Source organism: Neopelma chrysocephalum, unplaced genomic scaffold, assembly GCF_003984885.1.
Source record: "Neopelma chrysocephalum unplaced genomic scaffold, ASM398488v2 Primary Assembly neopelma1_59, whole genome shotgun sequence".
Lineage (NCBI taxonomy): Eukaryota > Metazoa > Chordata > Aves > Passeriformes > Pipridae > Neopelma > Neopelma chrysocephalum.
This window is the reverse complement of record NW_020897714.1, coordinates 2458900-2482841: the sequence shown is the minus strand read 5'-3', so window position 1 is coordinate 2482841 and position 23942 is coordinate 2458900. Positions and strand designations below refer to the sequence as shown.

Genomic DNA, 23942 nt, shown 5'->3' with positions numbered 1-23942 from the left:
TAATTACTGACTCAGAGTGAGAACTGTTAAAATCCCTACTGCTCACATGTACACTCTGAAGTTTACATAATAAAAATATTTATCTGGTTGTGGAAAATGCTGTGTGACACAATTTGTGACTTACCTTCTAGGAATGCAAGCCACATATAGAAATCTTATCCAGCATTTGTGATACCTTCCTTGCCTTGTTTACTAGGCAATTGAAATTGGGGTATCCTCTTTATTTCTCTAGGTTCTGTACAGATTAAAGGAGAAGATCCAGTTGTCACTGAGACAAGAGAAGGAAAAGAAGCAGGAGATCCACCTGTCGCCCCTTCCCCTGCAGACATCTCAGTCCGAGTATAAAGCCACCAACAACATGGTCCAGCCTCAACAGGCTCCAGAGGTTGTCAGTGTTGTGGTGGACCCTCAAGGCCAGTGTGTTCCTGAGCTCAAACCTCCCCTGTGTGCCAGTCCATCTCCTTTCAGAATGAAACCCGTGGGGCTCCAGGAAAGGTAGGATGGTGCCTGGTGCATTCAGGATTTATTCTGCTTTTTTAAACTTATGCTTCGTGATTCATGTTTCTCTTCTGCCAGTCAATGGGAGACTTTGCCTTATGGACATCTGAGAAGTGGGATTGTGGTGTGTAAATATCTATCTCATGGGTATTCTCTCTCTCCTTCCCTTTTCATATGACCAGAGGTTCAGGTCATACAAAAAGGTGCAGGTTTGGGCTGAGATTAACTACATTAGTGACTTTCTTTTTGCTAATTAGTTTATTCCCCTTTCCAATGATTACTTCAATAATTTTTCATTTTCCATTGATTTTTGCCTGTTTTGATCCTGGAGATCCTGGCAGATGGCTCAAGGGGTGGTAATGTATTCTCAGCAAAGGATGTTCTCATTGTCAGGGAGTCCCTAGCACATGGAAAACTTGGAAAGAAGAAATATTTACACTGAGTGCATTTAGCAATCTCATACAGCGTTTCCATTATCACCTTCAGGTAATTTTTCTTCTGAAGTCCAGCCTTCCATGATAGTCAGGATACAGTTCAACGTCTACAGGCTTTACAAAAAAGAGGAAGAAGTGATTAATAATGAAACCAACCCTTGTGTGCAGTTCCTCATAAATACTTGGGCACCCAACCTTGCCACTCATTGTACCTTTCAAAAACTGGGCCAATGCTCTTTTTATAAAACCAGTTATTCTTCCCACAGGAGGATGCACACTGACATCTGTCCCTCCTCTGTTTGAAACCTATATAATTTCTTGTCTGATGGCTTCAGGCCACTTTCATAAAGTATCAGTGCTCTGAATAACTAACGTAGCATGCAGCCACGCAACTGAACTCTTCTGCCCTGGCACAGACAATAAACGAAAGAACAGACACCACGTGGAGACCAAGCAGGGACTCATCTGTAAAGACTCTCAGCTGAGCTGTAACCCTGATTCAGCTTGAACCATACATGACAGAGATTTTATCTATGGATTTATGACAGACAGAGCTCAGGGAGGGGGACTGATTCTTCTATCAGCAAAAGATGCTGAAAGGCAGAGCTGTCATAAAATATCTAGTGATATCACTGCAGGGAAAAAAAAGGAATGGAGGAAGCAAGTAAACATATTTTGATAGTTCTTTTCTTTTCACAAGACCCTAAAAATAAAGCCCACAAGCAGGAGGATCACCTAGCTAGTTTATAATGCTTAGTACCTAACACAGCAAATGAAGTAGTTCAGAGGGATTAGGGGAAAGGAATTTGTAGACATAGTTTGTACTTAAGGACAAACAAAGCAAGTAAAAACTATTGATCTAAGATATTAATTTCCACCCCCACAGATAGGAACTCTGCATTTAATACTCCTAAACCTAATTTCATCCTTTGGAAGGACAAAGTTCTGAGTCAGGTATGTCAAAATGGAGAACTGAGATACAAACCTGATATTTTGTCAAATAAACCAGGAATTTCAGGTTATTACTAAGGAAAAAGAAGTTGAAAGAACTGAGCACTTTAGTTTCTACTGTAAAAGAACACTAATCAACCACTGTGGAAAAGTGAAAGTCATTGTGATAACATCCCATTGTGCAGTTCTTTTGTCATTTTTAATGCAGTCAGACTTTATCAGCACAAGTCCACTTCTAAAAATTTGTGATTTAAGTTTATTTCAAGCTCAGTGATACAAAGGTCTGGGGATGTGAGGGAGAGAACTTTAGCGAATAGTTAATCTTCAGTTCCTCTTACATAAGCAGCTATTATTGCATATATTTCTCATTTATTTACTATAATCTGTATTATGAACAAATTTGTACATATTTTGACACTCAGAAGGATTGGAGGCAAAAATTAATAATGCACCAACACATTTTGCCTCAGATGTCATCTGATGACCACGTAAGTGGACAATTTAAAACTCCTCTCCACCTTTCTGCCCCAACAAAAACCTTGCATTAGGCAACCTTGAGCCATCCTCATTACACACTGCAAGCAGCAAACCATGCACTAAACAGTCTACTGACAGCTCTTTTTCTGTCAATATGGAGTGGGATCAACCCTGGAGGTCCCTTCCTGTCCAAAGCCACAGCTTGAGGGTACTCATTCGATAATTTTTGCTACCCTGATTTTGGTTTCTACCAGGGGAAGAAGCTCTTGGCAGGCTAGAGTGGATATGCAGGCTCCTTGAAAAACTTAGCATGGAGATTTCTTTGGTCCCTGATTTGATTCCTTAAGTGTGATCCATAGTCATGAAATGCCTAGTATGATCCTGACCTGTATCTGTTTGAATAGAAATCAATGGTCCATGGTGCAAACCAGTGAGTGCGCCAACCACTGTGCCTACCATCTAGGTGGAAGTTTGTGACAAACTTTCTGAAGCAGGAGACAGAAAAGTCAGATGATGCAATCTGATCTCATTGAAGATGTCCCTGCTCAGTGCAGGGAGGTGTTGGATTGGATGACCTTAAAAAGTCCCTTTCAGGCCAAACTATTCTAAGATGCTATGATTCTATGCCTGCCTCTAAAGCTCTCCCTGCTCTGCACACTATGTGCTGCTTTGAGAGGCATACCCTTGACAGGTCAAGGGATGATGATTTTTAACTGAAGGAGGGTAGATTTAGAGTAGATATAAGGAAGAAGTTTTTTGCAATGAGGATGAAACACTGGAACAGTTTGCACAAAGAGATGCTAGATGCCCCATCCCTGGAAGCATTCAAGGTAAGGTTGGACAGGACGCTGAGCAACCTGATCTAGTTGAAGCTGTCCCTGCCCATGGCAGGGGAGTGGGACTAGGTGACCTTTAAAGGTCCCTTCCAACCCAAACTATTATATGATTCTATGATCTAAATGCAAAAATACAGTGGAACTGAATTTTCACAAAGCGCCACATCAGCCTCAGGCTCTCTGAACCTTTCCATTTTTAATAGGAATAGCATTGGCCAGTACAGAGGCAAACAAATTGTTAGTGGACAACTATGCACGGATAAAAATGTTTCTGGGAGTTTGTCCAGCTTCTTAAAATGTATTGTGCTTCTGAATACTAGAGCCAAGTCCACGAACATATTTTTCTGCACATCTGGAAAGGCTCTTACTCAGCTATTTCTATAATGCTCAGACGCCCAGCAGATTATGCAGCGTTTGCACTATCAAATGTGTAGAATACCGCAGATGATTTGTATGCCACACAGACACACGCCTTGCTGGATGCGGCTGTGCGTGAGCGCGGGCGCGGAGAGGGTGACACCTAGAGCCGGCGGGCAGCGCTGCCCCGCACCCCCCGCTCCGGCAGCGCGGCGGCCAGCGCTTTTATCCTTTGGCTGTAGCTCTTGGAGGAGGGAAGGTGATCACGTAGTCAGGATAACTGTCCCAGTGGCCTCAGGAGACGATTCTGCTCCCGATTCTGCTCCACTCTCATGAGACTCCACCTGGAGTACTGCATTGAGCTCCAGGGCCCCCAACATAAGAAGGATGTGGACTTTTTGGAGCAAGGAGGGCCACGAAAATGATCAGAGGGCTGGAACAGCTCTCCTGTGAAGATAGACAGAGAGTTAGGGTTGTTCAGCCTGGAAAAGAGAAGGCTTCATAGAGTCCTTTTGTGACCTTTCAGTACTTAAACGGGGCTTATAAGAAAGATGGAAACAAAGTTTTTAGGAGGACCTGTTGCAGTAGGACAAGGGGTAATGGCTTCAAACTGAAGGAAGGTAGATTTAGATTAGATATAAGTTGATTATAGGTTTCCTAGAAAGGTGTGGATGCCCCATCCCTGGAAACATTCGAGGTCAGGTTGAATGAGGTTCTGAGCAACCTAACCTAACCGAAGCTGTCGCTACCCCATGGCAAGGGAGTGGGACTAGATGACCTTTATAGGTCTCTTCTAACACAAACTGTTCTCTGATTCCATGATTTTCCTAGATGCTGATCAGGGATGTGTGCCCATGTGCAGTTTGCAGTTGGGAAAGGGATGGAAGAGTGGTGGCCAAGAGTGAAGGATGAACTGACAGGTGTGGAGGTGAGAGGACTGTCAGAACAAAGAGGCACTGCCCCCTTTCTATTACAATTAATGATTGATGCTGAGGCAGGCAAGTGAAGAGCTGTCTTCACAGCCTCTTGGCATCCTCTGGATTGTTCAGTACAGAATGCTTTGAAGTTGCTCTCTTCTAGTGTTTTCACAACTGCTGCTCCTTTGCAGCAAAGGCCTTCTCCATTGTCAACCCACACCATTCTGTTACTGACCAAAGGAGCAGGAGAGTGAGTGTTCTCTTGTAGGTGTCTTCAGTGATGAACTGTCACAATATCATGGTGCCGATGCCTGAATTTAGGATGTAAATGATCCTTTTCTCTTCTGTGAGCACATCCATGAATATTGCATCAGTGTTTATTTTTCTACTTAGGCTTTTATAGGTTTATATGAATAATATATACTTTTTCCTTTAGCAGAGTAAGGCTTCCTTTTATTCTGTTTGTCGACCCAAAGTTCATCTTGGTATGAATGGTTCCAGCCAAAACCAGAATCTGGTGAAGTGGAATGTGGTATTTTAAATTTAATTCTGACATATCAAGCATTGAAAATTCTTAGTACAAGCAGTGAGTTGTTAAATGACAAGCATGGTGTATATAAATATGTTACCACACCAACACAGTATTACAACTGAATTTACATTTCCTCTGGCCCTTGCTGCAATGAGTTTTAGTTCCAGTATTATTTCTGACTAGGAAAACTGTATTCCAACTAACTAGTGCACAATATGGTGTTTTGTTCAAATTATTACTATGCAAAAATACATGGAAGAAAAGAAAATGTGGAAAATATCTCTTCTACTGTGTGTTGAAAACCACAAACAGTGCTTTGGAAATTTTTCTCAAGCATTGTATTCCATCCTAGCCACAAAGACCTAAAACTCTGGCTATTACATCTAAATAATCAGTGGAAAAAATCACAGCACTGTGTTTTCTTAATCTATTACATATTCATCAGAAAATTTTTCTATCTAAAAGGAAGAGCTCCTCATGATCACATATCAGGATGACATAGGCATACAGGATCTCCTTCAGAGCAGGTAACATTTTACATGTGCTTTGTGCTCATTTTTTTCTCTGCAAATAAATACAAGAGAGTGGAGACTGATAGAAAGAAGCTTGGCAAATAGAGCAAAAACCTGGCAGATAAGTGAAATAATAAAATATTTTTTAAATGTGAAATAAAATAATTGTGCAATGGAGACATAGCTGTGACACAGGAAAACAGATGTTACTCTGTGAAAGGGAAGAGCCAGCAAGAGCAAAACTGGAGGGGAGGGGGCTGCTCACTGGCCTCGTTCAACAGACACTATGCAACCAAGTCTGCAACTCTGGAGAAAATCAGTAGACATCAGAATAGTAGGGGGAAAATCATCTAAATCAGTCAAGTGTAGCTCCCTACAAACATAACAGATGAGTGAATTTTGGCTTGAACTCTGATTGTGAGATGTTACTTTTCCCCACAAAGCAGAGCAATACTGTAAAAACTCTATGCCTCAGTTAATAGACTGTACTCAGTGAGATTTCTCTTACCATCCTGAAGATCCTAAATTCTTTCTCAAGTTCTAAGAAGTATTCATTAGACATGCAGTGAGTACAGCTCACTGTAAGTATAATGAAATAAAAGTGAAAATAATGTGCATTATAATGCTGCTAAATGCTCATCTCTGACCGCTTCCTTATAACATGAGAAAAAGAGATATTCTGATGGAAAGGAAAGGCAATGTATTTTTTATATCATTTAAAAAGATAGATTCAGATAAGCCATAGGAGTCTGTAGAACTCACTCGCCAAAGGAAAAAGTTTGAAACATTAGCACAAGGTATACACACATATAGTCCCAATAATGAGAGCAATTATTGTTCTCTGTCTGACTTCAGCATCCTTCCTCAGAAACATCTTGTATTTGATACCTTTACAAAGAAAATCTTGAATAGTTTGGGCTTCAAGTTTAGAGGTGGAAGAAAAATCACACTGTTAATATTGGTAACTATTCTCTTTTATTAGTCATTCTACATAGACACACAAATTATTAAACTATAGATCCAGCCATTTATGTAATTTCTGTAAACATGCCAGGTTTTGTAGTTTATTGCACAAGCATGGGAACTTAATATATTTACAGGAAGGGGCCTTGAATTTCCTGGCTAAAATATACTAGCTTTGCATAGATTTGGAGGATAAATTTGCCCTATTGTGTGGTGCTGAATATGCTTTCTGCATTCTTAATTTAAATCCTAGGGATTGTTTTCAGGAAAATGTCATTGTAATTATTTGAACACAGCTATTTGCGAACATGAAAGTATGAGCTGGAGAACAGCTTTGTGGTGATTTCCGATCAGAAGGAATTTGCAAAGCACCAGAGACTGGTAAACTGAGTTTGAGGTGGGAGGCAGGAACTTTTGTGCTCTGGTGTGTTTCTTGCACCAACTCATTAGAGCACTTTGGACCTGGCATATAAACCTCCTCCAGCCGTACTCCTGACCACTGGATTGAGGATGGCTGAGTGTTGTGTCCATCTGAAGAGATGCAGCGCAGAGAATCTTAACATGAGGTACAGCAAAAGTCCTATCTGCTACTATTTGTCTACATCATTTAAGAAGAGTGAGAGAATACAATTACAAAGCAAACAAACAAACAAAAAAACCACTTTCTCAAGGACTTAAAAATACATTTCTCTCATTTGGCAGACTTCTCAGCTATATTCCGTCCTGGTCTGTAAGATCACAGAATCATAGAACTATAAAATGGTTTTGTCTGGAAGGGACCTTGAAGAAAATCTAGTTCCAGCCCCCCTGCCATGGGCAGGGACACCTTCCACTGGATCAGGTTGCTCAAAGTCCCATTCAACCTGGCCTTGAACACTTCCAGGGATGGGGCATCTACTTATAAGTTCAATACACCCAGAAACACTTACTGCACTGAGGCTGCCTAGCAGAAATTAGTTTGTGTCCCTACTGCCAAGCTCGCTTTACCTTCAAAAGAGTGGGGAATGGATGCAGACTACAAGAATGGTTTGTGCACATGCTTGTTCCCAAATTGTGGCAGTGAATTGCTTTCAAGTGCGCATGTTGTCAAAGGCTAAAAACAAACTGGGGCTGCAAGGCTTGATACACAAGCACTGTCATTCAGTGCTGGTATTGTTTCCTGGCACTGTGATTTTTTTTCAAGCTTTAGCTTGCACTTGAAGAAGTGCACAGCTGGTGTAGCAGCTGACATGAGGGGAGCAGTCCTGATTGTGGGCAGTTGCTTATGACCTTTTAGTAATTCTCTTTCCAGTGCAGGGTCTCCCTGCAGCCCTACATTGTGGTTTCCTTCTCTTCAGACCATCTCAACTAGCTGGAAAGCCACACTCTTGACTGCTGCCACCTGCACCCTGGGTGACAGGGTAAGGGCAAGGGCTGAAAATCTCACCTACTGAGGTGGGAGAAGCTACCTCTGAGTAACAGGGAACATGAGGTGGGATCCTACTTTGAGGGTCTCCTGCTCAGTGCCTGAGGCGTCTGTGTTAGCATGTGGATTCATCACTCAAGAGAGAATAATTCTGTGCCTCCAACTTGCATTTGTGAAACATTTCTGTTAGTGCACAGTCACTCTAAAAACTTTCTGCATGTGCTGGACCTTTAAGTCGCACAAATGTCTGTTCTGTCCAGCCCATTACAGATGTCTTTGCTTATCTCCAGTGTAGGAAGAGGGCAGGAATGTTCCCCTTTCTCTGGAGGGGAAGTGAACTCAGGCACCAGCCTAACAAAGACTCTTTAAAAACTGTACTTTAACTATTTGACTCCTGGCTGGTTGGGAAGCTGTTTTGCTTGTGGTTAGAGGTCTTTGAAGCAAAACTCTGTGGGAATTACAATCTAATTAAATAAATGCAAATATGTTCCGTTGCCCAAACTTACACCCACAGTCCATTTTCCTGTGTCTCTGGCACAAATGACTTCAGATTAGTGTGAGTTAGATGGTATGTTTCCACTCCTGTTTCCATCTCAGCTTTAAATTGTCCCGCATCCCTTTTTTCTTCTCTTGCAAAGAACTAAAAGCTCTTCAAAGAATATGACTTTCACTTCTGGGAGTGGATAATTCAGGGAAATTAGCCCATCCTTATTTAGAAAAAATTTTCTGATGCAGCTTCATGGTCCTCTGCTCTCATGTACCAGAGAGTGCTGCATTTAGTGTGCAGTCCATGCCTACCCTTTACTGTCCTCTGTGGTTTAGTCAGAAATTTTATAATAATTTTATTGTATTCCCAGGTCTCTTATCTGGCATTTATTCTTGTTACTTCAGTTGCTACTGGTTTTAGCTTGTACACAGGAAACTGCAGTGCCAATCAGTGTCGTTCCCAAGGTGACAGGAAACCCTATTTGGTCGGATGTTGATTGTGCTTGTCTTTACGGCTCCACCCATCACACTTTCTTCCTTTTTGGCTTAAGTTAAGAAAAATTAATCAGTGACTGCCATCTGGTAGACAGTTTTGGTGGTTTTGCAGTGATTAGTCCAGCCAATCTTTTGAAAAGTCACATGTGGCACAAGAACCCAAGGGAAAATATTCATGTTAATATTTAAATGCTTCTTGAGGCTTAGATTTACAGGGACCATTGTTACCCTGAGCATATGAGTAATTTGAGTTGTGTGAGTAATCCCCTTCTCTTTTTGAGCAGCAGGTTTGGGATTTTAAGTGTTGTTTGGTCAAAGGGTTAAACTCTTATGCAGCTTTCCAGTGACTGATTTCCTCAGCGCCTCTCTGCCTCCAATTCTTTTCTGTGCTTGACCATGCAGACATGGTTTCTGTGATCTGCCTCACCAGCTGTCCTAATGTGCAGGCAGAGTTGGACATCTGGGAAAGTGAGGAGATGCGTGTTAGCTGGGCTTGAATTCTCTGAGCATCTTGTTTCAGCCTGTACCAGGACGTGTCCATCTGTGATGTTTGCAACCAAGTCTATCGCCTTTTCACAATGGTGGGTTGGAAATTCTGTGCTAAGGGGCAAAGGCCAAGAGAAGAGCACCAGTTTCTTTATGACATTGGTTTGTAAGCAGGAAATATCTCATGAGCCCTTGACTAGTACCCACAAGAACTGGTTTCGGAAAACAGTGTAGAAGGAGGCAAGCATATCAGATATACAGAGTTTTGATATTTAGAAGGAAGGTAGATTTTTCACATTTGGGGGTTTTATAGAAAAGTTTCCTTGAGTCTCCCCATTAATGTCTGAAAAAGTTTAATTTTTCAAGTTAAAACAAAAATACCTTTCTTCTTGTTTCGGAATGCATTTATCTCTGATCATGCCATTTCTTCTACAGGGCAACCTAAAGCTGAACTTAACTCAGTTCCCCTTAATTTAAAATGCTATGAACAGACACAGAAAATAGTTAAAGAAAAGAAAAACATCAAAGTGCCTCCAAAACTGCAATGTAAGATATCCAAGTATTTCTTTCAGTTGCAAGAAGCCATGTGCTAGAAGCACTTACATCCAGCTTATATTAGAGCCATCAGTTAATATTCCAGACCATGAATCTCTTCTTTGAGTGCAATCATAATTCATTTTATTTCTGTGCAGTGTCAGGAGAATGCTTATAAATTATGACAGTTGACTAATTATACTACTTCGTTTTTGAAGAATGCGGTTCTGAGTATTCAGAAGAGATCTCTTACATAGTCAGAGCTAGTATGTACAGAAATCTTAACATTGTTAGATAGCAGAAATGTCACTTGTTTGCAAATACACCTCTGCTCAAAGAATACTGCATGTAAATCTGTGGGCCAGAGTATTTCTCAGCTCTTGTGGGAAATTCTCTTCAGCATTTTTATTAATAAAGTACCTAAGAGCCTTGGTCACAGATCAGGATCCCTATGTGCAAGACTCCATATGTTCACAAAAATGAAATGTTCTATCCAAAAGAGCTACATTCTAAACATCAGACAAGATAGTAAATGTGTACAGACAATCAAACATGCCTCAGAAAATAGAGAAGGAATAGCATCATGGCAGAGATGAGGATGCCCAAAGTATACTATGAGAACGGTTTGGCCAAAGAAATACTGCCCAGCTGATTCCATACGACACTGACATTTCAGCCAGGCTCTTGCTAGAGTTATTTGTCTGCTTTGATACCATCACATCCAAGCTGATGCTCCAGTTGAGTTCGACTTTGAACCTTAGCTGAGTACGGCCAAGACATTTCAGCAACTCTTTTTATGATTTTCATACTTAGACAAGTGGGACATTGGTTAAGTGATTGATCCAAGATAGTATTTCAGATCAGTGCCTATCTTCATAAAGTACCTGGACTCTTGAACTCTCCATTCATTTCTCTAACCAGGGGAGTCTATAAGAAGCTACAAAACTGATATTTCTTTCTGGGACGGGGACTTCCCTTATATTCCCTATCAAAGAACATACTTTGATGCTTAACAAACAGAGTGTATTGTTGTTATTAATTTATGGTACCTATAATTATCCTTGTTATGTTAATACTGTGATTTGATAACAAGAGTGAAACAGAACACAGCAACTTCAAATGACTGCTCAAATATGCGATAGGCATCAGAAGGGGAAGTTTTGTATATAATTCCCACACAGAAAAATGTCGTGAAGTACAATGTTTCTCTAGGGAACTCAGTCCTGATGGTTCAGAATGACCAATAGTAGCTCCCTGGAAAACTGTGCTGCCAGTGAGAGACAGGGTTGGTGCTGGGCAGGAGGCAGCTGAGTTTGCCCCTCTGCCAGGACTGGCACTTCCACTTCCCGCCATCCCCCAACAGCTGCATCTCCTGTTTTTGAAATGTCTCAAATCCTTCCTGAGTTGTAAAAAATTCTGCCAGAGGACTGCTGCAGATAGTCCAGAGGCTTTCAGTTCCTCTCCCTGGATTTGATAGTGGACCTAAAAGCATAATCTTACAACAAATTAAGGAAAACAATCAGAAGGGCAGAAAAATACACAATGGTTAATAAATACAATTTGCATGGGCTTGTTTAACTTTAAACTCTATTTAGCTTGTTTTTCCTCTGTGGATTTATAGAGGTATCTGGAAAGAGAGTTTGGCCCACAGACCACAATACTGAATAGGTTTGCAAAAGAAGGAGGCATTGTGAAAAGCAAAAAACCGGTATTGTAGTTAATCCCCAAGTTAATCCTCTGGCTACAGAAAATACAGTTGCAATTTACTGATAAGATTAAAACAAAATAAATGGTTTTTACTTCACAAGAATTTTTGCAAATGTAGATAGTTTAAATATTCCTCTAGTCCCCATGTAGAGTGTTCACTGTTGCCTGGCTCCCAGCTACAGAGCTTATCATCCTGGGTCAGTGCAGAGGTCATAAGGCTAAGTAAGATGTTTGTAGAAAAAAACATACAAGAGAAGACACCAGGCACATAGATGGGGAAGCACCCTTTGGTTCAGGACATTCCTTAACAACGAACAACGGAGTGCCAGAAGATGGAGGATGTACTAAAAATGAGTAACAGTATTAATTAAGTAATTCCTGCTTGCTTTGTTCTTGCATTCTTTGCTAAAACCTCTTCTTGCTGGCCATTATTGAAAACAGGATACTGTTCAACCTTTGGCCTTACACAGTACATCAAATTTATGTTCATATTTCTACATTACTGTCTTCAATGTATGTTAACCTGACCCACGTTAGATCATTAGCTGTATGAAGCCCTGTGTGTTGAGAGGGTTTGTACCGAGATAGATGAGGTGGAGGTCAGATTAGGAGTGAGTTTGGTTTATCTTTCAGATATGACTTATCTCCTTTCTCTTTATTTCATAATGCAATATGCATTTAGAGGAAACTACTTTTGTCAGAATCCTCACATTTCCCTCTCCTGTTCAAATTCATAGAAGTGAATTTAAATCAAGCTGCTTAAGTTTCTTAATGTCATTAATCTTTTGCTGATAGAAGACTATTAATCTGAAGTAATTGTCATTACTTCACTCTGAAATTTTTTATCTGTACTGACTCATTGATGGTGTGTATGAGAAGGTAGATCCAGAAAGCCTTTGCTCTGGCCTTCATCTCTGGGCACAGGTACGGATGCATTTCCCTTCTCTAGAGTCCTGCCTGTGCAGTCCCCTATAGGAATGCCTCTGATGAAGACAGGCAGTGGCCAGGGCTGTAGACTTCAAGGGATCTGTTAAGCTCTGTAGAAAAAAGCTCGAGGTCACTTACCTGTCTGTTCCTCATCAGCCGTTCAGCTCTAAATGGGCCCTTTTAAACATCTATCTAACCTCTGAAGTGCAAGATAAAGTACATCTTGGTATGCAGACATTTACAGCTGTCTTAAAAGCATTCAAGCATTGCTCTGTTTTAAAATTGTAAGCCTAAGTGGATTTCCTAAACTTTATTTTCAAAGGGAATCCAGGCACTTTTTACATTAATATACTTGTTGGAGCAAGCCTTCCCATAGAAAGCAAGGCTGGAAAGCCAGACTATGAAAGTGGATCAAGAAAAAAAAGCTGGAGAGAGAGAAAGGTTTATATATCTAGCTTAGGTGTCAGCTCTGGAGACTTTAGAAGCAGCTAAACGTCAGATCTAAATGCACATAGAGGGGTCCTGTCTCTAAGAACCTAAATCCCATCAACTCATAAAACAACTTAGGCACATAAGCTACCCTGGAAATGGAACTATGTGTTCTGAAGTGTATGAGCTACAAGGATTTGGGGTCTGTACAGGCAGTCTAAGATGGTGTGACTGAGTGGAGCCATTCTGCCAGCTCCCTTTGGAAATGTCCATAGATGGCGCAGCTCTATTGAACAACAGTGTGAGTCTGGAGGTTTTACATTCTTCAGAAACTGCTGCTGTTCAGTAATTTCTTCAAAGTGCACTAACAATTCATTTGTCTGCTTAGAAATCTTCCGTGTGACACTTGCAGTAGTTTAAAGATAATGAAGACCAAGTCAAATAAACAAGAAATGTGCTTTTTTATCTTAAGGTTGACAGGGTGTAGTAAACGCCTCTTTTCCCAGATGTTCCTTCCTGTCTTTCCCAAATGGCAAACTCACCAGGAAAGAACTCATTGTACTGATTAGTCTTCAAGTCACAATAAAAAATAATTTTCTCTTATTAACACTGTCTGAAGATACTGCCCATTTACATTGCAAATATTCTTGCCCATGTCTTTTTCCAGGTCAGCTGGTTTTGTTTAAAGCGTCAAAAGAGTATTGAAGGACGTTAATGTGTGAATAGATTATATATTTGCTTGTTTGGATTTAAGGGTAGTAAATGATATTCCTTAAATGAGCAGCAGTTGCAGGAGGGAAGTAGAGTTTGTGCTTAAGAGAGTAATTATTATGGAATACATGAAGCTAAATTGACGTACATATGAAAAAAAACCAACATTTTTTCTATCTAAAAGATGAAAAATCTAAGATCCATTATCAATTTGTATAACCATATGGCTGACCAATTAAATAGCAAAGAATGTCAGTTAAGCAGTCTTTAAAAAATGCTTCCTAGAAGCTATTGATGTAATGTTGCACCTCTCCATCCTCATCGATTAGATCAGTTCTCCTAGATAGGCTGTTCTCTGTATAATGCAGGCAAGCAGCCTCTGGGCATGCTGTAGTGCTCACCAAAGAAGTGAGCCTTCCATGTGCTGGGAAAAGTAATCTGGCTTTGCACTTGTACAAGAGATCTAAATTGACAATGATGGTACATGGCTACAGCTCCTCCAAGGTGTCATGGAGGTACTTACGAACTGAAATCCGAGAGGGGCAACTCATACAAGTATGACAAAAGTATTTTGCAGATTGGGCTTTTTCTTAGTTTTCAAGGAAAGTATACAGCAGACAGAATATGTGGGGTTTTTTTAACAGTTCTTCTTGGCTTACCTTAAATAAATGCTTTATCTGAGCTCCTTGAGTTGTGCATTTTTTTAATATGTGGAGCCCTAGCAGTCAATTCTTATTATTCTCCATTCTCTTTTCCATTTTCCTATTCTTTAAATCCCTTTTGTTTATATTCATTGTAGCTTGGTTTGAATTAGCATGTACATTAATCAGAGAGAGAACAGGTCATCCAGGACACGAGGCCTCTGGTATGAAATAGAGCAATGCTGCAGTGCAAGAAGATAATAATAGCAATAGATGAAACTGCATTCAATTAAAGCTCTCCCGTCTAAAGAAAATTAACCATAAATTAGTAAACATTGGTTCAGCTCTTTGAATAAACAGCTCAAATAAGCACAACAAATTGGCATCTTCATTTATTTTTACTTCTGAACATTTGCCTCAATTTTCAGTCACGCTGGAGACATTTATATGTGACTATGAATGAGAAACAGAGCTTTATGTTGCCATTCAAACTTTATTGCCATTCAAATTTTATTGAAGAGAGAAGTTTGCGTGACAAAATGCAATTTGATTGTACGAGTAATCTACAGGAAAAGATGGGAGGTTGTATAAGCTTTGCATTTTTGAACAGTCAGTTCCCGTAGCTGAGCGGTGTAGCCTTATCGAGGGCAGAACAGCAGTGAATTGGCAGTACATTAGAAAGCCTGATTAAAAGAGGGAAAGTTGAAACTACACTCATGTCAGCTGTTTTCCTCTACAGGATATTGAGCCATTCCTGTCCTAACCAGATACTGATTGCTTAAAACTTAATCCAGAAGTACTTGTCAAAACTGTTTCCTCAGCTCGTTTTAACCTGCTGAGCTGTGAGTAGATCCTTAGAATTTTTTGCAGTTTAGTGCTAGAGGTATTGTCCTGCTCTCACTCATGGCTGTGGGAACAAGATCAGACCCTCTGGAGAGAACATGAAGTGACTCCATTTTCCAGAAAAGCTATTTAAAACTTTATAGCTGAGGCTCCTGATTAGTTTCTGTGGACTCAGAGAGGGCTGGATTATGCTGCCAGGTGCTGCAAAGAGGTTTCTTGTAGCTGGGAAGCTGCAGAGGGTTGGAAGTCTTGCCTCACAGCAGCCATATATCCCTCTTCTCCTTTCAGTAGGCACACAGCTTGCTGTCATCCCTTCTAGACCTCTTGCTCAGAATCAGAGGCATCCTCACACTCAGAGTTTTTCATCAGTTTTTCAAGTGATAAATAAGTGGAGAAAAATAAAAAATAAATAAGTGGAGAAAAATAAAAATGCAGCACTGGAATATTATGAGGAAAGTTATGTGGCAGAGCAAACATGAGTAGAAGTGGCAGATATTCTTTACAAGATGCACACTTCATCCTATTGCCTCTCTTACAGTCCTGAGCTTAAATATATTCAATCTATCACTTTCTGGTGATAGGTATTAGCTTCAGTGTTATGTCCACACTACCCCCTGTAAATGAGGTCCTTTGTTTGGTGAGATGGGGCTGCCTATACCAATGGCTACGGGATTTGTGTCAGGTGCAGATGACTGCAAGACAGAGTAGAAATAATACAAATATCAGTAATACTAACCATTTAATTGTTGAGCCTGTTTGTGGAAAATTGGGCTAATATCTACCTATCTGTCCAGGATCTTCTCTTTGGAGAGGAAAAATCAGAGCCAGAGGGAGGTTAATCTGTGAAAGGAATAAGGCTTTGGAAACTAGACCAGGAGCCTATAGAGAAAGAGAGGTCTACTGTTCCCACACATGATAGGAGGTCAGTAGGTAATTTCTGGTGTTTTAACTAGCACTGGTATGTCAGGAGATAGCAGGAAAGGGGGGAAGATCAAGTTTTGACCACCTGCACATCCAAGTGCTGAAGGTAGAACTCAGGTCTTGAATTTTTTGTTTCATGCACCATAAAGGTTTTGCAAATGGCCAAACATGAGCTGAGCGGAATAGATCCTTCAAGGTAGCAGTATAAATTTAGACTGTCCATAATGCAAAGTAAATCAGTCACTTTATATTCATAGTTACAGATTTTCTATCAAAATCAGTTTGTATTCCTCTGCAATTGTTTTTTTTAAGTAAATTATAGACATAGATAGTACTGAATCTTCAAGTCAGTTAAAGATCAATTTCCTTCAGAGAAGACTACCTATGGCATTTGATTGCAAAATTACTTAAGGTAACTTAAGAAATAACACAGATTTAGGGAACTTTGGGTTTTAGTCCTGCTTCTAACACTAATTCTCCTTTGGCCTTGTTAATTGGTTTATTGCAACTTCTGATTTTTGAGTACTTCAGTCTGGGCGTGATATAGATTTGGTTTGTTGAAAAGTATTGATAGCCTGAGGTCTGAGTGGGTTCCTAAAAACTGCAACCCTTGTTCAAGTGAAAACCAGCAGCAACCCAGAATTGTCAGCAGCTGAAGCAGAGAGTATTTGAGAAACTGAGTTTTCATCATGGGTCTGCCCACAGCATCTGTAAGACAGTGTAAAAGGCACCTAGGAGTGTAAAAATGAAAAGTACAGTATATGTAATAAGTACTGTTTGAAAATATTAGGATGACATTCACACAGTTACCTAATGATTTTTAATTATTTTCTCAAAATAATACTGATGATATTGATTGTCCTTTGTTGAAATCAAGAGTAAATAAGAGGATAATTATATTAATGGGTATTGTATATTATCAGAACTCATGGAGTTTTCTATCAGAATATTCTTTAATATGTGCTGTAGCACAACAGAAAACTGAAACTAATGAGCTCTAAATTTCTAAAAAAAGAAAGTATATCTAAGAAGAAATGAATCTTTGTTTTTCAAATTGAAGTGGTCAATAATGGATTTTTATTGCATGCTTAGAAGACTTGTATGAGATAGTATGCTGATGGTCAGAAGAAAATCAAGAGATCATCACACCCATTAATATAACCATTCTCTCATTCATCTCTACTTTCCCAAGATGTTCAGTCATATCAGCAGTGCATAGTGGATATGTATTTCAGGATAGCAAGTACAGAGCAAGAATCATATATATACATTTTTGAAAAATACATAAAGTGTTCTTACACTTGTTAGAAGCAACTATTTAACAATACTGTGAATGTTACTTTAAAATTTATCATATTATATTTCACTTCAAATGAGAGCCATCTCTTAACCTTCTGAGGACTGTCTGTAATGGATATTATAGATCTTCATTTGTGAAGAAATGTCTCAGTTGTTTATTAGAACATCTGTATTAGTGTTTGCTTGAGGTTGGAAGGAAACAGCAGTATCTTCAGTCCTTTGCAAAGATTATTTTAACCTCTCTATACTTCTGCTTTTCTACTTTTTCTTTTTTCAACACTGATTTTTTTTATGAAGTCAGAGTTTGCTATTTTTATTTATTTTATATCAACATTAATTCCTTTTCTCAGTTACTCTGCTTTTCACACATCACCACAGCTTTACATGTCCTATTAGTTCATCTATGTGACCATGTTTTCTTTTAGCTATTTTGCTAAAAGCAGCAAGAAAGCCGAGACCGATATTTTTTCTATTGTTTACAAATTTACTTTCTTTTTCCTTTGAATTGCTCTACTGAAACAAAAAACTAGATATGCAGCTAAAGTCTGGCACCAGTAAGGTAGTAAGTGCTGGAAAGCATGTGCCTAGTTGTGCTCTCCCAGTGCAATCACAGCAGAGCAAAACCCACCTGCATCCCGTACGTTAGTGGCTGAGAAGGAGCAGCAAGGTGAGAGACTCAGGACCCATGTCTAGGCCTAGTCTGTGAGCACCACAGAAACAAAATGCACAGGGGAATTGGGGTGCTTTTCTTTTCAGTAAAACCCAGGGAGAGAATCCCTGCAGAGTGTTCCTTGGTACAAGCGGGATCTGAGGACCCAAAGCAAACTCCCTCCCCAGCAGCCACAGCCAGCGCCACTCTTCGTGTTAACGGCTCCCCCCTCGGCTACACAGCGGCTCGGCCGAAGGACAGAGGGCCGATGGTGCAGGAGGAAGCACCTCCCGCGTCCACTGTGCTGGGGTCAGAGGGCAATGGCTTTTGGAGGGCAGCAACCACCACCGCTGCTTCCAAAACCACTAGAGAGAAGGAGAAGCCGAAGTTCAGGAATCTGGGTGTAGCGTTTTTCAGGAGTGCTGAATAAACACGGGAATGTGTATTTAAAGAAACTACCCAGCTTAAACAAACAACTGGAAAAACAGGTTGGGCAATTGGATTTTCATAATCACCATCTATGGCTTAATTTTAGGGTCAGGGAAGACCCAGAAATGACCTCACTAATGATTAATAGGCTTTAGTAACCTGTTGGCCCTCTGAGGTGGACAGGTGGAGTTTCCCTTTGAGAGTGTTCAAACAAATACTGCATTTTTAATTTTTTTTTTATCATGGTCCGTAATAAAATCTGCTTCTATAAATGTATTATTTAAAATACTCCAGGGACTTCTCATCAGTGGACTTGTCTGTGTTATCCAATTGAAAAGAGGGCTGTGAGTATATAGTAAAACCCCTCTCTGGGATTCTAGATAATACACAGACACGAGTGGTTTCCTGACTGCACTTACGTACCCAATAATGTGGCTGTCCCAGCTGCTGAAACTTCAGAAGAGTTGGTCTCATGACGATTTTAATATAATGTTGTTGCAAATGTTTACAATTCCTCAGACTCCTCACATGGTGCTCTTCCCCATCAAGACACAACGAGAGGATGCTGGGAGAGGTGTACTGTAACAAAGTCTTCTCTAATTTGGCCCAGACTATTAACATGGGGAACATAAAGAAAATAAAGTTATTTAAATGTCAAAAAAGGTAGAAAATGTTAATAAATAAGGGAAACCCCATGTGTATGGCTCCCTTACTCTAATTTGAAGTGGAAAAATACCTGTATGTAGTCAGGAGATATACACATACACATACACACACACACACATATATGTGTGTGTGTATATATCTATCTATGTCTATCTCTCTATATATATCTCTCTCCAAGAAAAATGAATTGTCTGACTTGAAGTGTCACTCGTATGATTGTGATTTCTTTATTCAAAATCTCTTGTAGACAAGAGATACTTACTAAAAATGGGCTCCTTGTTGCTCTGTGGCCAGCCTTGTGCAATCCCTTCCAATAAGGTGGGAAAAAGTGACCTCACTACATAACCGCTTTCCATCGAGGTAGTAAAAGAGAAGAGAATTTTTGCTTTCTATTCTTCAACAGAAAGTGAAGACTTTAACTGTTGGAGGAACGCAGAGAATCCAAGGAGTCCAGGGGAGGATCTGAGACTATAAGCATCTTCTATTAGAACATACAAGCATATGGTGGGTTCAGGCCCTCCCTCATCTTTCAAGACAATGCAGTATGTCTTGTTTTCAGCCCTATTCCATAGCATAAAGAATGCAATAAAGAAGTTTGCATAATTAATGCTAATATTGGTAATAGTTAGTATTGCTAATGTATGTAAACATTATTAAAAAAAATATTATTGACTGAAGCATACTTCAAAAGGATTCTTTGAGATGTCCATATTTATGGAAGAATTACCTTTAGAGCTATTTTCTATTATATATCCTCTTATGGACTTTCTAAAAGGATTGCTATCCTTCAGGTAGCTATTTCCTGCCCTATATTCAGATTTTATTCAATCAAAACATGTAGCTTTCAATGCATTGAATATGTACCTAAAAACTAGTTCTTCTTTCCAGAGTAAGTTATTTGATCCTCAACACCAGTATTCACCAATAATCCCCATAAATGGTAAAAGCTATAAACTCACAGTTATAATTAGATCAGGTATATTTTTTGTTATTGTTAAAAAGGAAATAGCCTTTTTGCCAAGACTGTCAGTTATAACAATGTAAAAGCCAAAGAAAATATTAACATTTTCACTGTACTTTGTTACTGGACAATGGGAATACTTTTCCTCTATATTAGGAAATCCCAGTAGGCTCTCCCAGAAGTATGTCTGGGTCTAAATTGCTACCCGTTTCTCAACCAAAGGTAGCCTAAATAGTTTCACAGGGATTCATTGCACAGCTCTTCTGTGGATTTCTGGATGGTTTTCAAAAGAGTGGATTTGCGATATATACCCTCAGAGCCACCTGTTTGAGAGACTGCCTTTTTCCATGGAATAAATTGCTAGTCACAGTCAGAAGAGGTGCTTGTGCAGGAGAGTTTTTAGGACAGAGAGGTCTAACAGGATGTTTTCCTTGAGAAATGGCCTGGATCTGGGAACTGACTTCTCCCACGGGCAGGGGCAGTCCGCGGGGAAATGGGTTGGGTATGTGAGCCAGCACCCTCCTGCAGGGTCCAGCTGAGAGCGGCCACCATATCCGGCTCATGGTGTGCCCACCTCCCAGGCTGTCATGGCTCTGGCTTTGGGTATCAGTGTTGGTACTGCCAGACAGGGCTTCAGTGCCATGCAGGGTGTGTAGCGAGTCACAGAGCAATACTGGTAGTTTGTGCATATATCAGTTACTCGCTATTTCTGCTAAGAATGCTACTTCACTTCTGCCTACCTTTTAGCAAAATAGCAGAATCATACCCCACACACTTCCTTGTGACAACAGAAATTGTCCCCATCTACCCCTGGAGGCAGCCAGCCACCTGCAGCCACCTCAACTGCCTCTTGCCCCTTCCACCTCCACTTCCATCACTGACTCACTGTTACCATCTGTGGGCCTGGGCAGCAAAGCCTTTGCTGCCACCCTCCCATCACCTAAGCTGAAGCAGGCTTGTGAACACAGTGGCACAATGTGAGATTCACTGATTCCACCATGTGGTCTTGTCTCTTGGCCGTTGTTGCTTTTTGCTGTGCTAAGTGACAGGTGAGTGGCTGGAGTAATTTCTATTCATGCAGACTGACATGATATAAATCTTTTAATTTTAAAAAAATTACTGCTGAAATGTATAAGAGGAATAAAAGTGCATCAAAGTTGTGCCTGAACAAAAAAAATGTGTTATGCTCATACGGTTACATTGCTCAAATGTGCATGCAAACAAATACCTGTGGGCCAACGATGAATAATGAAAGAGCAGTAAAATGCAAGTATTAACACAAGCAACTTCTGATGTAGACCAGAGGTGGTGAATGGTGCTACATCCAGTTGGCAGCTGGTCACTAGTGGGGTTCCCCAGAGCTCAGTATTGAAGCCAGTACTGTTTAATCATAGAATCATAGAATCAACTGGGTTGGAAAGGACCTCAGAGATCATCAAGTCCAACCCTTGATCCACTACCACCGCGGTTACTAGACCATAGCACTAAGTGCCACATCCAGTCTCATCTTTAAAACCTCCAGGGATGGACAATCCACCACTTCCCGGGGCAGCCCATTCCAATGCCTGATTACCCTCTCTGTAAAGAATTTCTTCCTAATATCCAACCTAAACCTCCCCTGGCAGAGCTTAAGACCATGCCCTCTTGTCTTACTGATAGCTGCCTGGGAGAAGAGACCAATCCCCACCTGGCTCCAACCTCCTTTCAGGTAGTTGTAGAGAGTGATGAGATCTCCCCTGAGCCTCCTCCAGGCTAAACAACCCCAGCTCCCAGCTATCTTTATTGATGATCTGGACGAGGGGATTGAGTGCAACTTCAGTGAGTTCACAGATGGCACTAAGTTGGGCAGGAGTGTTGATCTGCTGGAGGGTAGGAGAGCTCTGCAGAGGGATCTGGACAGGCTAGATCGGTGGACTGAGGCCAATGGTATGAGGTTCAATAAGGCAAAGTGCCGGGTCCTGCACTTGGGTCACAACAATCCCAGGCAGTGCTACAGGCTGGGGGCAGAGTGGCTGGAAAGGGGTCCAGCAGAAAAGTACCTGGGGGTGCTGGTCAACAGCCAGCTGAACATGAGCCAACAGTGTGCCCTGGTGGACAAGAAGGCCAATGGCATCCTGGCTTCTATGAAAAATAATGTGGCCAGCAGGATCGGGGCAGCACTGGTGTACTTGGCACTGGTGAGGCTGCACCTCACCAGTCGAGTGTTGTGTTGAGTTCTAGGCCTCTCACTTCAAGAAAGACATTGAGGCACTGGAGCCTGTCCAGAGGAGGGAAATGAAGCTGGTGAAGTCTGGAGCACACGTCCTGTGAGAGGTGGCTGGTGGAACTGTGGGTCTTTAGCTTGCAGAAAAGGAGGCTCAGGGGAAACCTTATCGCTCTCTACAACCACCTGAAAGGAGGTTGTAGCAAGGTGAGGGTCAGCCTCTTCTCCCAGGCAATCAGCAACAGGCAAGAGGAAGTGGCCTCAAGTTGCACCAGGGGAGGCTCAGGTTGGACATAAGACAGAATTTCTTCACTGAAAGGGTTGTCAAGCACTGGAACAGGCTGCCCAGGGAAGTGGTGGAGTCATGATCCCTGGAAGTATTCCAGAAACAGGTGGATGTGGCACTTAGTGCTATGGTTTAGTTGACATGGCGGTGTTTGATCAAAGGTTGAACTCAATGACCTTGAAGGTCTTTTCCAACCTTAATGATTCTGTGATTCTATAGAGGAAAACATTCCCCCAATATTAATAGCACTTGCCTCACAGATACTATCTGATGATGTCTGTATCATATGTTTAATAACATGTGGTATTACTGTAAAAGGAACAGTTATATCTTAACAACACTCTAGTGTCCAGAGAGGTGTGCAGTCACACTCAGCCAGCAGAGTTCTGCAGATAAGAAATGCACCCAACCAAGCAGAGTTCTAACATAAAAACTGGAATTGCTGGATAATAGATTATTCAGTGGTCAAAGTGTACAGTTGTATTCTGATCTGGCAGGATGACTATTAGGAGAGACTTGAGACAATCTTGTGTTGTGTTTGTATATATCTGAGCATGGTAGAGCAGCTAGAATCCAAAGAACTTCCCCATAAGTATACATGAATGGAGAGGTATACATATGCAGAGGTAGGAATCAAACTGGCATTGTCCTATCTCTGTATGGGCATAGCTGCTTGGTAAATGTTACAGACTTTTACACTGAGCTGAGCAACTTTAGTCCAGTTCAGACAGCTGAGTCTGTCAGTCTTATAGTACTGATTTCTGCTTAGAAAACACAAAAACGTTGATTAATGCATACAGATTTGTGTCATCACAATTCACAGAGCATGGATCTATTGCAATCAGTATGCCTGAAGTTAAGAGTTGAGTAGATAACATTTGATAGATGGGTTGAAGCTATGAAAAAAGACAGTTTTCTTAAACATTGTTTGGAGAAAGCCACAAAAAGAATAGGGCTCATACCAAGCACACTGAAGTGTGCTCTATTTGTATTTTCACAGCTCAGAGTTGTTGTTGAATCCAACTTTATTTTCCTGTAGAAATTGAAATGTTATGCATGTGGTTGTCCGCAAGAGACTTTTGGCATTTCCAAATAACCCCTCCAAGTCTGTGACCATTCTTCCTCCTGGGACGCAGCTTGTTTATTGCCTTACCCTTCCCTCCTACCTCACAGTGTTTGCTCTGCCTTTCCACTTATTTCTGCTGATTTTATCAATTTTTCTCCCTCCATTCTATATATTTCAGTAGATTCTTAAACATACACCTGACATAACTGTAAATTTTCTTTCAGGTTGTTATATGTATCAGTTAGAAATATATTCCCTGTTTTTTTTCTGTGAAACATTTCTTCCTTACTGAGATATCACTTTCACATTTGACATTCGTAA

General features: G+C 40.7%; 1 protein-coding gene across 3 annotated transcripts in view; it reads left to right on the top strand.

Moving 5' to 3' along the window:
* Positions 1-23942, top strand: part of PTPRR (protein tyrosine phosphatase, receptor type R) — a 154184-nt gene that overhangs the window by 90594 nt on the left and 39648 nt on the right. For all 3 annotated transcript variants that reach the window (XM_027679782.1, XM_027679784.1, XM_027679785.1), the window contains one exon: positions 233-495. In XM_027679782.1, coding sequence (XP_027535583.1) covers positions 233-495 — 263 coding nt within the window. The remainder of the gene's footprint in view (positions 1-232; positions 496-23942) is intronic.